The 16,874-nt window shown below is 50.9% G+C and overlaps 1 protein-coding gene and 1 long non-coding RNA gene across 2 annotated transcripts in view; one reads left to right on the forward strand and one right to left on the reverse strand.

Moving 5' to 3' along the window:
• Positions 1–16,874, reverse strand: part of FAM53B (family with sequence similarity 53 member B) — a 51,982-nt gene that overhangs the window by 13,677 nt on the left and 21,431 nt on the right. The window contains exons 3-4 of the mRNA XM_065672441.1: positions 14,966–15,017; positions 4,138–4,853 (exon numbers count right to left, since the gene is read on the reverse strand). Of these exons, the coding sequence (XP_065528513.1) occupies positions 4,138–4,853; positions 14,966–15,017 (768 nt within the window). The remainder of the gene's footprint in view (positions 1–4,137; positions 4,854–14,965; positions 15,018–16,874) is intronic.
• LOC136010767 (uncharacterized) lies at positions 9,491–11,678 on the forward strand. The gene is made up of 3 exons (XR_010610995.1): positions 9,491–9,586; positions 10,177–10,221; positions 11,267–11,678. It is a non-coding gene; the product is annotated as an uncharacterized LOC136010767 (long non-coding RNA).

A 16,874-nucleotide genomic window follows, 5' to 3' on the forward strand; every position in this document is an offset into this window, starting at 1 on the left:
CAAATTACAGATGCTCTGAAGGCTCACAGAGAAGCCAAACCCTTTTGGAGCCATCAGAAATCTTCCAGTTTATCATAGAATCCCAGCCTGGTTTGGGTTGGATGGGACCTTAAAGCTCCTCCAGCTCCAACCCCTGCCACGGGCAGGGACCCCTTCCACTGGAGCAGCTTGCTCCAAGCCCCTGTGTCCAACCTGGCCTTGAGCACTGCCAGGGATGGGGCAGCCACAGCTTCTCTGGGCACCCTGTGCCAGCGCCTCAGCACCCTCACAGGGAAGAGCTTCTGCCTAAGAGCTCATCTCAGTCTTCCTTCTGTCAGTTATACAAATATGACTTGTTATACATATATATGTATGTATAAAGTATATATATACCACTTATACATACATATAGGTGATTTGCTTAAAAAACATCTGTAAGAAGGACAGCTGTGTCTGGAAATGTGTTCTCTCAAATGAAAATCTCTCAGGAACACCCATACCGAAGTGTTGCAAGGCAGGAAACAGAAGGGGCAGGAGATAGCGAGGGCTCGTTGTGCCGCTGCCGGGGAGGATTGCAAACTGTCACTCAGGCGGCTGTCACTGGTGTGACAGGCACGTCACATCCTCACACTGAGCCTGTGTGAGGACAGCAATCCGCTCAGCCAGGGCTGGCCATGGCTCTGCTTCCCATAGATGACTCGGACAAACCCACTGCTGCAAGGGTTCTGGCACACAACACCCCAAATCCTGTGGGAAACGCTGACATAGAGATGGTGGAAAGTGGTGGACATGGAGGTGGGGCATGAGCAGCCCCCAGCTCAACACACAGCAAGGTACCCTATGGAGAAGAAGCGAATCAGACCATGGCAGAGGAAAACCACACGGGTGTCTCTCCATCACAAAGCATCCCTGGGAGACTCTGCTTAGCAAATCCATGTTTTCTCACCCAAACAGCTTCTACTGGTGCCTTGCAAAGGGTGAAAACACCCCTTCCTGCCAAAACCAGCCCAGCCAGGACAGCTGGGGTCCAAGCCACCTCCTGCCACCCTTACAACATTGCCCATCTCCCACATTTTTGAGGAGCATCCACACCAGCTCTTTGAGAAACATCCCAATTCATGGGGAAATCTAATCCTGACCATTTCTGAGCACAGCCTGCCTTATGGACACAGTCACTGGAGCTGCAAGAGCAAGCACTGCACCTAGGAAGGAGAGCACAGCGCTGCAAGATTAAGTCACACACCATCAGAACCACTGATGGGATGCCAGAGGTTGGATGTTGTCCTCCTCGGGCTTGTGCTTCACATGGAAAAGAGGAATAAAAGCTGATGCTGGAAAGCAAACCCCAAGCGCCACACTGAAATGACAGGATGGTTGATGTCCTTGCTTAAGGATGGTCAGAGATGCCAGGCAGCTCCCCTGGTACCCAAGCCCATAGAAACTGGCTTCCTCACATCTCACCTGCCTCTGGACACTGGGGTTACATTACACATCACCATCACCCACTTGCTTGAGTATAACCCACTAGGTTTATACCCACTTCAAAGGCCCAAAGCAGAGCATTTGCAAGCATTTAAGGCATGCAGAAGGATTTTCACGCTGCTGCGGCTTCTAAAAGGTGCTGTTATTTCAACAACCACCATGTCCATGGTTTGGGTTCTGCCTGAAGCCAAAGCCTCTCTGGTTTGATGCCGTATGAGTAAGTAAGGGGAGTGATACGGGATCCCCTCCCCTCTCTGAGCTATGGGAATTGCTGAGAGAAGAGGCAAACCCAGGATTCTGAGGAATTAACAGCAATGTTCTCCCCAGGATTTTCCCTCACAGCAGAACTTTAACATTTAGGTCTCTTTCTTCATTAGCCCAGTTATGTGGCCATGTAATTGCTTCCAGGAGTGGCTCCCTCCTTTCCTGCCTGGCCTGAATATCCCTCCTGCTATGAGGAAAACACTGCTTTCAGGTCAAATTAGTCCTATTTTGATTATGGCACCGAGTTTCAGGCCTGTGACGCATGTGGTTACAGCACCAGCTCAGAATTAACCGATCCACTGCCAGAGCTGGGTGCGGATCCAGCACCCTGCACCCTGAGCTCCACTCCCAGGGATTCATGGCATGCCTCGTGCCTCAGTTTCCCCATCTGTAAAGTGAATACTTTGAGTTACACTGGGAAACCCAGTCTGGACACGTTGGCTTTCCTTTGCTTTGACTCATGGGGAGCATTGCACACAAGTCATTCCTACCCCATATAAAGCCAGACTAGAGGACACGTGCAGCCACGCGGACACCTCACCACTACTTCAGCTCTTAACACCTAACTTTCCAACCTCATTCCAAGAGAGGCATTAGAACAGCCTGAGGGAATAACCCAAGCCTGCAGGGCTTCCTTGAGCACACTTATCCCTTGTCTCCCTCTGCCCATGAGGAATTAGTTGCTTTCCACAGCGTTCCCATCTCGGGGAGGGCTCCGACCGTGCCCCACGCCCCACCAAAGGCAAGAATGCTCACCATAACTTGCCTAATCCTGCTCGTCCCTCTGTGCCAGTCCTCCCACGTGGAGAGCAGCCTGCCAGTACTGCTCCTCATAGCTCAATAGCTATGAAAACCCTGGCTTCATCCAGCTCCCGGCTTCCCTTTCTTCCCATCCCGCTGCCCCAAATCCCTGCCTCCGGGATCCACCCGCTGCCATGGGAACCCAAACCAGGCTGGGTTTCCTCCCTGGAAACTGGGGATGCTCCCCAGGATGTGCCATGGGCTGGATCCCAGTCACAGAGTTCCTTGGTGATGGTGGTGTTGGATGTTGGTGGTAGCAACCGCTGGGCATTCGGCCACCCAGCCTGGATCAGCGGGTGAGGAGAGGATGGGAAAAGGGAGTGCCCATTGCTCCTGCCACCACCAGCATTGGGGGAGATGCCAGGTAATCCCTTCCCCATTCCTACAGTGCTTGTGCCTTGCACCAAGGGGCTTTGGGACCCTTTTCTTTATGGTATCTGTGCTTGCAGAGGCTGAATAATCTGATTTTTGTAATCCTTGGGTCACCTGCCCATGCCAAAGCCATGTTCTCAGGGTGCCCAGAGAAGCTGTGGCTGCCCCATCCCTGGCAGTGCTCAAGGCCAGGTTGGACACAGGGGCTTGGAGCAAGCTGCTCCAGTGGAAGGGGTCCCTGCCCGTGGCAGGGGTTGGAGCTGGAGGAGCTTTAAGATCCAACCCAAACCAGGCTGTGATTCTACGGTTCGATGATGAAAATCAGGGCAGATGCTCCCGACACGGCTGCCTCCGGGAAGAAGCACAGCAGGTAACTGCACTGAACCAAAACCAGGGGTGAGTTCTGTGGCCAGCAGAAGGTGACAGCCCAGCATGGGAGGCGGCCAGGGTGGACTCCCTGCTCCCACAGTGGCAGCCCTGGGGTCTTCAGCCCCCCATTATCTCTATCTTCTGCAGCACGGGTGGTGTCACTGACTTTACAACTATAAACTACTGATGTGGGAAATGCTGAGCCATGAAACTGCAGAAAGAGAAGCTTCATGAGTGTGAAACGGAAAGGCTGCTCACACTGCCCTCCAGTGCAGCATCTCTCTTCGGCCCTCACCAAACTCCAGTGACTTGGTTTTTGCAGGGAGAGGACCCGGGAGCAAAACCCTCCCTGGTTCATGGCTCAGATCTGTTATCTGGTTTTGTGCAGCACATGGAGGAGGGAGGTTGTGCTCTGTGCTTGCAACTGAATATGGAACATGATAACATCTCCAGAGTGGAAAATTACAGAGGCTAAGATATTCATACTGTAGCAGTATGAATTCAACTCCTAACGGGGCCTAGGTTAGGTGCCTTGGGTGCTGCCTTCACCTCCCCATGTTAGGAATGGGGCTCCTCTCTCCTGAGCTCAAAAATGTGGGGTTTAACATAATCCTGCCGGAAACACGTGCCAGGAGGAAACGATGCATGGTGGGATCAGTGTGGAAAACTCAGCACAGAACAGCCATGTGGGAATTTCTTAAAGTAATCCATTTGGAGGGGAATGTGTTTTCTCCTTAGACAGAAGGATGCGCTTCCCTGTCACACCTGCGTCACTCCCATCCTTAGGAGGATGCTACAGGAGTTTTATCAGCAAACAGCATCACCTCACTGCTGAGCCCCATCTGCAGGACCAGCGCCACCACCTCCTACCTGCGTCATCTTGGCAAGGTCCAGCGAGGGCCGCTGCTCCTGAACCTCCTCCGGTCTCCGCCGCTTGACCCCAACCTTTTTGTCATTCAGGACGCAGGGCTGGGAGCGGCTCCGGGACAGCCCCCCTGCCCGTCGGCCCAGCTCCGGTGTGGAGGCAGGAGTGCTGCTCGCTGATGGCGCGCAGTACTCCGAGGAGGAGAAGTGGTCGTGAGAGCAGGATAGGGACCTCTGCATGTCCACCCCGCGCCCGCCGGTGGCTGATCTCCTCGGCTGGCATCCCAGCCGGCTACTGAGGGCGGGATGCTCGCAGCCCAGCGGGTTGGACCGCGATGGGAGGCTGAAGCTCGAGCTCCTCTGCATGGTGGTGAAGCCATTGGAGTAGCGCTGCACGCTGCCCCCGCTGTAACACCGCCGCTTCTCCACCGGCGTCCAGACCTTGGAGCCCAAAGGTCTCCAGGAGGAGCCACAACCGGACATCTCATCCGAAAAGGAGAGCGAGCGGCACTGGCGCTTGCTGGGGGGGGCCGAGGGGTTGCCATGGGGGTCGCTGAGGCTGAGGTCTTTGATCAGGTTGGTGACGGAGCAAGTGGTGGCTGTGTCCCTGGGCCAGCGCGAGCCCTCCTCGCCCTTGTCCGACAAGCAGTCCCAGATGCTGGCGCCCGGCTGCTCGAGCTGGAGTGGACATTTCCTGCTGAGATCTCTCCATCTGTCATTTTCTGGTTCAGAAAGGAGAGGGGAATAAAGGAACCCAAGTAAGAAACACACACGCACGGGCGTTAGCATTAATTAATTCTGCGATCCGCTTTCTACGGCCGTAAAACAAAAGGAGCAGCATATGGGATGTTCTCCTGAACAAATTAATTAACTCTTGGAATATGGTTTTCCAAACTGCCAGCAGAGCGATTGCTGCGGTGTAGATGGAGAGATAGACAAAGTGATAATCGCAGCAGGAGCAAAGCTGCTAGGAGAAGATCAAAACATGCCTTTGAGTCTCCAGATTGCGCTAGCTAAGGGGAACGCAGCAGTATAAAATGTATGGCCATTGCCTTAGCTCTGTGCTAAGTCAGGTCTCACACACATGTGGTTTGTCCTGGGTTCCACAACGAGTAATTGCCTGATGAGTTCCCCAAAACTGGAAGTGAAGAGCACAGAGATGTAGCATTGTTGGGGTGAGATAGCCCTCAGGGGACCTGAGGACCTGAGCAGCCTTCCAGTATCTGAAGGGGGGCTATAAGGATGCTGGGGAGGGACTCTTCATCAGGGACTGCAGTGACAGGACAAGGGGTAACGGGTTCAAACTGAAACAGGGGAAGTTTAGATTGGATCTAAGGAGGAAATTCTTTCCTGTTAGGGTGGTGAGACACTGGAATCGGTTGCCCAGGGAGGTTGTGAGTGCTCCATCCCTGGCAGTGTTCAAGGCCAGGTTGGACAGAGCCTTGGGTGGGATGGTTTAGTGTGAGGCGTCCCTGCCCATGGCAGGGGGGTTGGAACCGGATGATCTTAAGGTCCTTTCCAACCCTAACCATTCTATGATTCTACGACCAAACACCAGAAAGGAGATGAAACAGAAGTTGGGATGGTCCTAACAGCAAAGCGAGTGATCCCACCAGCATCCAGCTACCTTTCATAACACAGAAATCCCAACAGGGTCATCAGAGCCTATGGGAAACCAAAATCAACCCGACATCCGTTGGGCTGCCCTGCTTTCAGCCACTGCTAAAACAGCATTGCTCCAGTGAAACCAACTGACCCCACTGAGGCTCTGAGCATCTCTCCCAAACTGACCCAAAGACACTGTGTAAAACAGGGGGTGCACATAACAAGCTCTAAGATGGCTGATAATATATATATGTGTGTATGCACATATATATAGATAAGACAGACATACAGATACAGATATAGATATATAAAATAGATGTATGATAAACCTCCAGCAAGTCCTTGCAAGATGCTGTCCTTAGGTCCCTGTTGTGAGGCTCATCGTCCATCTCCCCTCTATCCCCCAAATCTGGGTGCTCTGGCCCAGATACCCCTGTCAGTTACCCCCATGAAGCATGAAGGAACCCACACACTCCTACTGTACTGCAGCAACCTGGGGTCAGCATCTCTTTGGGGCTGCCTTGAAAACCCCATGCGTACCTAGTACAGCCAATGGCTTGCATTTCTTTAACACACATAACATTGAAATATTTATTTAAAGGAACAAATTGATTAATAGACCTATTTTAATACACCTTTTTAACATGTTCTCCCTCTTTTTCATTCAGCTTATTTACACAGGAATTTGCCCTGCAAACATGCCTTAACAGTCTTCCAACAGAGCATAGTGTAAGAGGGTGGTGATCTGCTGCATGGGTTTGGGATTACCCTAAAGATACTCATTTTATCAGATGGGGTTTGTCATTTTATCAGATGGGTAAAGAACCAAGAAACTTGCACCTCCATGGCCTGAAATGTACATAGCTACGGGCATGGTGCAAGGTCTTCCATGTGGGAAGACTGCAAACCCAGAGGCAGCTGTATCCAGAAATCCCACTGATGACCGTGGCCAAAGAGAGGATTAAGGGTGATGATCTCAGCCTTACACACGTCCCACTGACAATAACAGAAGCAGCACCAAGGCCTGGCTCCCTGGGCTCTCTGCAGGCGTTGATACTCAACAGGAAAACCATGGTAGGACAGCACAACCCCATTGGCTGTGCAGTGGAAAAAAGTCATCACCAAAACCAGTCACCAGTTCTCTGTCACTGCTGCTGTGAACAGAGCACACCGTGCTTGCTGTTGCTGCCAAGTTTCATCTGATCATATCTAAATCATGCAAGGCTTCGTAGGGGTTTTGGGGTTTTCCACTCTGGCAACTGAAGGATGAAGTAAAAGCAGTACCCGGCCCACAGCTGTAGGTACCAGGCTGATAGGGAAGATGTAGCGGTGCAGAACGTTTCCAACCAAGGCTCGGTTTCAAGTCAGGAGGTCAGATTTGGGGTGCATAGCTCACTCTTGGCCACTATTCCCATTTCTCCCTTCATCCAGCTGCCACCATAAGAGCTCCAGCCCCATCCCGCCTGGCTCTGCCCTCAGTAACCACACAGCATTCCAACAGTTGCCGTCCCCATTTGAATAAACACGAATGAAAGTGCAAAACCTGCCCTAAACACCTACATCTATGGTGAGATCTTGATTGTTTTCCCCCTCTGCATTACGCTGCCAGCAGAGAGATTCCTCAGGTCAGGTCAGCAGACAAAAGGAACAGAAATAGACGCCGAGGTTTCATGGCAAGCTGCCAGCATCCTCCGGCCGGAGGCGTCACGTTGTACAAAGGGCCTTGGTGAGGAGGATGCGGGACACCTTCCTCTTTCACCCCTGCTGCAGCACAAACAGCCATAAATCTGCCAAACGCTGCGAAGAAAGCGGGAACTGCACCGTTATCCCCAGCAGCAGCCTGGGGTTAGTTGCCCTTCCCCTTGCACTGTAGGTGCTGGGTTTTGGCAGGGCAGGAGAAGACCATGGCACAGCCCCTCCAGAACCACTGATGGGTCCCAGGCTACCACAAAACCCAGAAAATGGGGCTTTTAGGGCAAATAGAAAACTTTTCAGCCTGAAGCAAGTTGGAAATGGGGTAGTCCAAGAGGTAAGCACGTAATTGAGGGACTCAAGAAAGCCTCATTGAGGAAAAGCTGCTGGGTTTCTGTTCAGGTGTTCAGACTTAGCTGCAAGCTAGCAGCTGTTTAGCTGTTGGAGCAAGTCCAGAGGAGGCCATGAGGATGATCAGGGACTGGAGCACCTCCCGTATGAAGACAGGCTGAGGAAGTTGGGGCTGTTCAGCCTGGAGAAGAGAAGGCTGCGTGGAGACCTCAGAGCAGCCTTCCAGTATCTGAAGGGGGCCAATAGGGATGCTGGGGAGGGACTCTTCATCAGGGACTGTAGTGACAGGACAAGGGGTAACGGGTTCAAACTTAAACAGGGGAAGTTTAGATTGGATCTAAGGAGGAAATTCTTTCCTGTTAGGGTGCTGAGGCACTGGAATGGGTTGCCCAGGGAGGTTGTGAGCGCTCCATCCCTGGCGGTGTTCAAGGCCAGGCTGGATGAAGCCTTGGGTGGGATGGTTTAGTGTGAGGCGTCCCTGCCCATGGCAGGGGGGTTGGAACTAAATGATCTTAAGGTCCTTTCCAACCCAAACCATTCTGTTTCTGTGACTAAGATTCATATCCTGAGCAGGCTGATAATGACAACTGCAGTGGAACCATTAATACTACTGCACATAAGCGTGTATTCATTTTCTTACATTACAAACCTCAGCCTGGTTTACTCCAAGGCAGTGATTTGTTCCAGGATAAAGCCCACCATGAGAACCTCTTGGTTCACAAGTGAGTTGCTTCTCTGGAAAACTCTCCTTTGCCATCTGGAAAAACGATAGGAGAAGCCATACAACCAGAGCATGATGTAAGTGGGGCACGAGGGGCTCTTCCCCTGTTTGTGTCCTTGAATGAAATAGCATCTTCCTTTTGAGTTTTAACTTAGAACTGCAAAGGTGAACACTTCAAATCACTCAGGGAGCACATCCAGCACATTTCTTTTGAGATGTTTTGATCTGTATTTCCAGGGTGAGGCTACACAAAGTGAATTTCCTGGCATCTCTTTGGTTGTGAAACAGCTTTCCAGCTTCCAAGACACAGAGGGGTGGTAGCAGCAGCCTGGGGAAAACTGAGTTTCTTCTCCTGTGCTTTCACAGAATCCCAGACTGGTTGGGGTTGGAAGGGACCTTAAAGCTCACCCAGTTCCAACCCCTGCCACGGGCAGGGACCCCTTCCACTAGAGCAGCTTGCCCCAAGACCCATCCAACCTGGCCTCTGGCCATGGCAGCAGCAGCCTGAACCCTCTTGCAAACCACGCATGAAGCAGCAGGAAACAGAGACAGGCACGAAGCAGCATCCAGTTCAGGCTGGAGCTGCCAGCTCCCAGGCTGCCCAGCCTAAGGGGGAACCAAAACCAAACCATTTCTGCTTTCCAAAGCAAGGCTGTGATGGCTAGCTCTGATTCATCCCTAGAAAGGGTGATCTGAGCCCTGGCTCTTGTGTCACTCCCCTAAGCCTGCATGCATTCCTTCTGCCCTGCCCAGCCTTGGGGACAGTTTGGTGGCAGAGCCATTTACGCTGGGGTGATGGGGAGCAGCCCTGCCAGGGATGCTCTATAAGGGAGATGTTGGGTGTCCAACAGTGGGAGCATCTGGGGTGCAGGTGAAGAGTGGCCACCACTGCCCAGCAGGACTCACCAGGCTGGGCAAGCAGCAACAAGCCCTGGCATTAAACCTTGCCTGGTTTCTCTCCCCTCTCTATTTTCAGAGACAAACCAGAAGCCACCTGCATGTGAGCAGGGCCCAACCTGCCCTGGGATCACTGGCAGCATGCTCAAACACATCTGCGCCGCTATCTGTTCCTGAGTTTCCTCTCAGGTAAAACCAAGACATGCACTTGCAAGAGCGAACATGAACCTGTAACAACATCCATCTGTTTCCCTGTGCAACCTTCACCACATCAAACAAACCCAGTGGTCCAGGGCAAGGGGCACATCCCAAAGTCAAGGAGACGGGTGTTGTGCTCCAAACATCCCCGAGAGCTTTGCACAGCCCCATGGAGAACAGGATCCATCCTCAGAGCACCACAGGCAGCTTTCCAGGTGCTGAGCTCTAGGTTGTGCAGGAGCAGTTCATGGAGACACCAGGCACCTTCCAGCTTCAGGTGGCCTCTTTCAGTGACTGCCCTGCTCCTCTGGTGGCACAGAGTAAGCTGTAATGACCGCATCCATAACCACGGAGGAGGGTGTAAACCCAAAGAGCTGACACAACTTTAACTGCAGCGACACAAATGTGCTGCTATAATATTTTTACAGTTCCCTTTTATGCATAATGCATGATCCTTCTGCTCAAGTTCCCTCCACGTTCTTTTCCAGTGAAATAATTTACATGAATGCATTATTTATTATGGCAACTTGTAAAACAATTACGGGTTTCAATCCATTTTCCTTCTCTCCTTTCCTTGGCAGATGAATCCTGTTTGGATCCTCACCCAAACATTTCTCTTCACACAGGTGCGTGGCCAAGTCCCTTTATCCACATGTTGTTCGAGTTGAATTTCACTCTCCTTGTCCCCATCCATGGGGGAAAAAGCAGGGTACATTTTCCACTGCCCCCTGTTTATGTTCAGGAGTTGATTTGGGCTGCATCAAAAGGAGCGTGACCAGCAGGGCGAAGGAGGTGATCCTGCCCCTCTGCTCTGCTCTTGTGAGACCTCACCTGGAGCATTGTGTGCAGTTCTGGTGTCCTCAACATACAAAGGACATGGAACTGCTGGAACAAGTGCAGAGGAGGCCACGAGGATGATCAGGGACTGGAGCACCTCCTGTATGAAGACAGGCTGAGGAAGTTGGGGCTGTTCAGCCTGGAGAAGGGAAGGCTGCGTGGGGACCTCAGAGCAGCCTTCCAGTACCTGAAGGGGGCCTATAGGGATGCTGGGGAGGGACTCTTCATCAGGGACTGTAGTGACAGGACAAGGGGTAACGGGTTCAAACTGAAACAGGGGAAGTTTAGATTGGATATAAGGAGGAAGTTCTTTCCTGTGAGGGTGGTGAGGCACTGGAATGGGTTGCCCAGGGAGGTTGTGAGTGCTCCATCCCTGGCAGTGTTCAAGGCCAGGTTGGATGAAGCCTTGTGTGGGATGGTTTAGTGTGAGGTGTCCCTGCCCATGGCAGGGGGGTTGGAACTGGATGATCTTGAGGTCCTTTCCAACCCAAACCATTCTGTGATTCTATGATTCTATAAATGTGGAACAAATGTACTAGTTGTCACTACCTGGTGGCAGTGCCATGCAGACTTCCCACTGCAGAAATGAGATTAAAATACGATGTGCAGAGCTGTGCTTCAATGGGAAATGAAAACAACAACCCCCAAACCTACCGCTGGAGAATAAACACACCAGTGCTGTGGGCTCCTGGTGCCAGCAGCCGGCATCGGAGAGGGAAATTCCCCATCTCAATAGCAAAACGTGCCCTGCTCTTCACTGTGAGCCTCTGGTGAGGTCTCCCTTCTCCAGAGGAGCCTCAATGGATTTCCCTGCATGGCTTTTTGTGTTTCCAGGTTGATTGTGCTTGAAGATGCACCAAGATGCTGCTCTACATTTATGGCCTTTCCAAAAATCCCCTGAAATCCCCCAAAATCACAGTTCAGAAACGGGAAGGGTGCAAGCCCTGTGGGTGCTCCTGGGATGCAATCAAGGGGCTGGCCTTTCTTCTGGCTTCTTGGCTTTCCTCCATCACCCATGCAGGATGAAAAGCCACTTCCATATGAAGAGATGCACAACAACAAGACCCAAGGCTCCAACCTCCCTGGCACACTTGCATCTTGGATGAGAGGTGTTGCCAAACCATGCCAGTGGTGGAGTGTTCCAAAGGACATATGAACTGACCCATGCGCTTCATCCATCATCCTGCTCTGCTGCAGCGCTCTATGAGGACAAATTCTGGGGGTGCTTTCCAAGGAAAAAGCAAATGATGGGTTATATTAAAAGAGCATTTCACAGATGGATGCAGCATCCATTCCCAATGGGATCAAACCCATCCTCCTCCTCCCTTTTACAGGCAGGACTGTGTGTGCAACACCCGCTGCGCCGGGACTCCGCTCCTACATCCAGAGTGACTGCACTTGCAAGCACCTTGTCACAGCCTCAATAAACTTCAGCCTGCAGCTTGCCTCAAAGATAACTTCTTGCCTATGCAGAAACCAGGAGGCCATGGCTGTTCAGCATGCTCCTGCTGAGCTTCTCATACAGGACCAGACTAGTGCAGCCTCTGGTGCTACCGACTTCGATGTCGATTACTTCTTATAGAGCTGCTAGGGGAAGGTAAGGTGATGCTGCCAATGCCTGGTGAAAACAGCCTAAATTTTCTTCTGCCATCCATCCAAAGGCTGAGCAATTTCAATACAGGAACTCAAAAGTAATGCCCCGACTTTATGTCACCTTCTTTTGCTAGCACAGCCATTCACATGCAACTGCAGCGGAAGAAAAGGGGAGGAGAAAAAAATCCTTATGCCACAGGACAATTCTTATACTTCCAGATGCTTCAAGGACCCATCAAGGAGAAAGGAAAAAATAAGTCGTTGCATTTATAGTTTTAGGCATCTCACCTCTAATCTTCCTTCCAGCAAAGGGCTATATAAAGATAAATCCAATCTTTACAGTATTATCATCACACTGGCAGGAGTAGTTCTTTTAAATCTAAAAATCAGAAGGTTATTTAGGCCATGTTGAGAAGTGGACCTAACATTGCATCATCTGATGTATCAAGTCTTTCATAATGTTTACTCATATATTGAGTTATATTCCAATCTACAATCAATTTTCAGGCTCTCGATTTGCTTAGTACCTTATGAGGTAAGGCGCATCTAAGATGCAAGGGCTTCAGTTTACTCTTTTTCCCCACGTTATGCCACAGGTAAGCAGGGCCCCAGCTGGTTTCTTGATCATGGTGCATTACATACCCCTTGGGGCTTTGACCCAACTTCTTCCTTCTCCTTCCTGAAGACGATGCTCCTGTGCCACCATCCAGGTTTGGATGATGCTCTCCCAGCAGCCTGCCCTGCTGTCCCATGGCCACTGGGACCAGCCACAAGCTGCTTTCCTGCCCAAAGTTGCCCTTGCCTCCAAAGGCAGCCAGGAAGATCCCATGCCAAGAACCTCAGCCTCTTCCAGGTAAAAGCCTGGAAAATTAAGCCAACATCCCTCCATCCCACCACCATCACACATGGGACTGTAAGTCTCTGCCTTCCGCTGGCTGTGCTGCCAGTCCAAACTCCACTGTGTTCATTTATCTCAGTGCTTTCCACCAACAGGGACTTTACCCTTTGATCTGGAACATTCCCTAAGTTTTGCATTCGGTGCCGCTATAACCATGGGGCTTCTTTAAAAAGTCAAGCAAGTTTTGGCACCAGATTAGTCTGATTGTGACCCACATCTGGAGACATTAAGAACAACACTCAGGAAGGATGCCTAAAATGAAACCCAAGCTAAGTGATGGCCTTGCATTCTGGAGAGACTGGCTCCTCTGGACTGGGCATGATGAAGCCCATTACATGGCAAGATGTGGTCAAGGAGGTGGCATTTGTTCCCCTCAGAAAGAGGATCATTTGGCAGCCAAGGAAGATCAGAGCAGCATTAGGAAGACACAGAAGGCTTTGTAAAAGCTCTTTAAGACAAGCTGCTTTTCAATTAGGCATAGACTCACCAGATCTGCTGGAGAGCCTGCCAGTGCCGCAGTGCAAGACAAAACCATCTGATCGGGTTTCTTTGTTCCTCACTCGTGCTTGACAGGCAGGAGAAAGGGAACGGGCTGTCTCTACCCCTTCTTGACTCAGAAGCTTGTGACTTCCATCTGAAAAGCTCCAAATGCTTTCCATCCTCCCCTGCCTCCCAGGGCCTGGAGTTAGCAGAGAGCTTGGGAAGTATCTCCTGTCAATGCTCAGGTCCCATCAGCACTAATGAGAGTTGTGTCCATGAGGAAAAGGGGCAGCTCTTTGTCTGTAAAGTCCTGGCTTTCACAGCAAGCAGCTTGGCTCACAATAAAACTTGACCTACAAGTTTTAATGGGGTTTTGAGACTTCACCTAGGGACTGCTTCCCCCTACAAAGCCCAAAGAGCACAATGTAACAGCACAGCCTCCAGCACTATCAGTATCATGGGCCAAGGCACCAATCCCCCGTCAATTTTGATGGCTGTTCAGCATAAAAATTGATAGTAAGCTCTGACCTAAAAGCTATTGAACATCCTATACCATGGTTACCATCAAAGGCAAAATTAAGACATTCTTGTTATTGTATGAGGCCTGTCCAAACACGTTGTGCCAAGTGGTAGAACATTTTAGTGATAACACTGATATTTATTACTTGCATTCTGCCAACAGCTCAAGAGCCACGGTCATGGGCCGGATACTCAAACGCATCTCAGACCCAAAGTGCTTACAATCTCAACTGCTACTGTAAAAATAAGCAGGTATATCGAAGGGGAGGGGGAAGGAGATAAGCAATTCACTCAGCAGCGGTGACTGGCAGAACCTCTGGGAAGGAGGGTGGCATGAGCAGGACTGACACCACTAGAGGGTGGTGGGATGGGTGCCCCTCCGTTCACACTGTGTTGGGCAGGTGGGTGATGCCCACCCCAGGGGCTACAGGGGAGTGTTCTGGGGGAGACTGGACTATTCAGGACATCAGCAGCCTTCCAGTACCTGAAGGGGGCCTATAGGGATGCTGGGGAGGGACTCTTCATCAGGGACTGCAGTGACAGGACAAGGGGTAACGGGTTCAAACTGAAACAGGGGAAGTTTAGATTCGATCTAAGGAGGAAATTCTTTCCTGTTAGGGTGGTGAGGCACTGGAATGGGTTGCCCAGGGAGGCAGTGTTCAAGGCCAGGTTGGATGAAGCCTTGTGTGGGATGGTTTAGTGTGAGGTGTCCCTGCCCATGGCAGGGGGGTTGGAACTGGATGATCTTGAGGTCCTTTCCACCCCAATTATTCTATGATTCTATGATTCTATCTTCCCACCCATTGCTATTTACTGGAAAAGGTTGCCCAAAGAAGTGGTAAATGCTCCAGCCCTGGCAGCGTTCAAGGCCAGGTTGGACACAGGGGCTTGGGTGCCATGGTTTAGTGTGAGGTGTCCCTGCCCGTGGCACGGGGCTGGAACTGGATGAGCTTTAAGGTCCTTTCCAACCCAAACCATTCTATGATACTCTGAAATCAGGAACAGAGGTGCAATAAACACAGACAGAAGTGTCTGTTACTTACCCATCACGCCACAAGAGAAGAGGGTAGATCCTTGACTCATCTTTGGAGTGTGCTGCAAACAACCAGAGAAACTATTCACTTCCTGCAGGCTCGACTGGGGCACCAGAAACCACCCTGCCTCCAGCTCTGACAACGCCACTCTGCACCCAGCAGGGAGAAGAGCCCCGGGTACCCGCAATGGTCCTGTTTTGGCAGGGAGCAGGGGACAGACCCAGTCATCTTCCATCCATGAAATCCAATTTCATTAACTCTGAGGATGGTGGTGAGGCCGAAGCTTGCACATTATGGGTCCTGCAGTTAGCCCTTACCCATGGGAATAGCTGCAGCGAGGTCCCAGCCCCAGAACACTGGAGAAACTGAATTGGGAGCTAGAATTCAGTGGCAGTTCTGTACTGAATTCACTGACAAGTAAGCAGCAGCAGTGGCATCTGAACCCCATCCAAGCCCATTAAGTCCTCCCATCTAGGTACAAAACTATTCTACGATTCTATTTAGGTTTTTAAACACAGAGCGTTTCTAAGGCCCTCACCACAGCACTTCTGGGGAGGCCACATTCAGATTGTGCTGATTTGCACTAAAAATAGGGGAAAATGCAACTATACGGGTGCAAAATAATCCCAGTTGGTTTATGCGCTCTTTTTTTCCCAAGAATTTCCCTCTTGACAGTGTGAGAGCCATCATCAGACTTCTAAAAATGGGCATGGACAGTTCTATATGCAATAAATCAATGTCATCTGCAGCTACATGCCATTTCAGCTATGCCTGCAAATCACTTCAGTACTAATTGTTCTTTTATTATCCCCCAAAATATCCATATTCTGCTTCTGAAGTGTCTCTCCTGGCAACACCATCCCATCTAAGCAAGGCTTTACATCATCTGAGGGAAGCACCAGCATGACTTCTCTGGTCATCTGTGCTACCGTAGCTGCGGTTTATCTGCTGTTAGGCCATTGCATTCACACCTTCTCTCCTCATCCATGCCTTACACGTTGCCTGCTCACATGATGGTAATAATAATGTAACATATAATGATAATAATGATAATAATAAATGCTGGAACCTGCTTCTACAGAGCAATCCAATAAAAGGATCCCACTTTATATACAGAATACTGTAAATAGTGAATATAGAGGGATGTGGAGGCAGAAAACAACGATGGGATCCAGCCATAAGGTAAGTAAGAGCTGATCATCTTCTTTGGAGCATGTGCCACTTTTCTATGTGCAGTAAGGGTATCTCTAGCTGTCAAGCCCCGCCTTAGGAAGCAGCAGCTCAGAGTTAATCAGGAGACAGCAAGGACAAGCAGCTGTCTCCAAAGAGTGCCCAACAACTTTAGGCGACATGTCCCATATTGAGTATAACTCTTTGGGCAACGCTGGCAGAGGGTGCCCAGAGGAGCTGTGGCTGCCCCATCCCTGGCAGTGCTCAAGGCCAGGTTGGACACAGGGGCTTGGAGCAAGCTGCTCCAGTGGAAGGGGTCCCTGCCCGTGGCAGGGGTTGGAACTGGATGAGCTTTAAGGTCCCTTCCAACCAGTCTGGGATTCTATGATCAGATTTTGGTAGGTGATACTGCTCCACTGCTCAGACATTTATGTCTTTTAGGCTTTGCTTTTTGGCCTTTCCCATGAAGTCAACGGAAGAACTTTTTCTTTCTTTGGAGGACCAGTCTTCTTGCCTCAATTCAACAGCCCAGACCACGCAGCAACCCACCTTGTGTAACCAGAACTATCACTGCACTATTGACCCAGCTCCAGGGCTGTGGGAGGCACTCAGCAAACACGTGGGGGCAAAGTTTCTCATTACAGCCCTGCACCTCCACTCCCTGCCATCAGCCAGCCCCAGTGCCCATCCCTTCCCGTAGGAGCAGAAGAAACCATTTCTCGTGTGCCTCTGCAGCAAGTTCCCCTCC

This window comes from Lathamus discolor, chromosome 3 (assembly GCF_037157495.1).
Source record: "Lathamus discolor isolate bLatDis1 chromosome 3, bLatDis1.hap1, whole genome shotgun sequence".
Classification (NCBI taxonomy): Eukaryota; Metazoa; Chordata; class Aves; order Psittaciformes; family Psittacidae; genus Lathamus; species Lathamus discolor.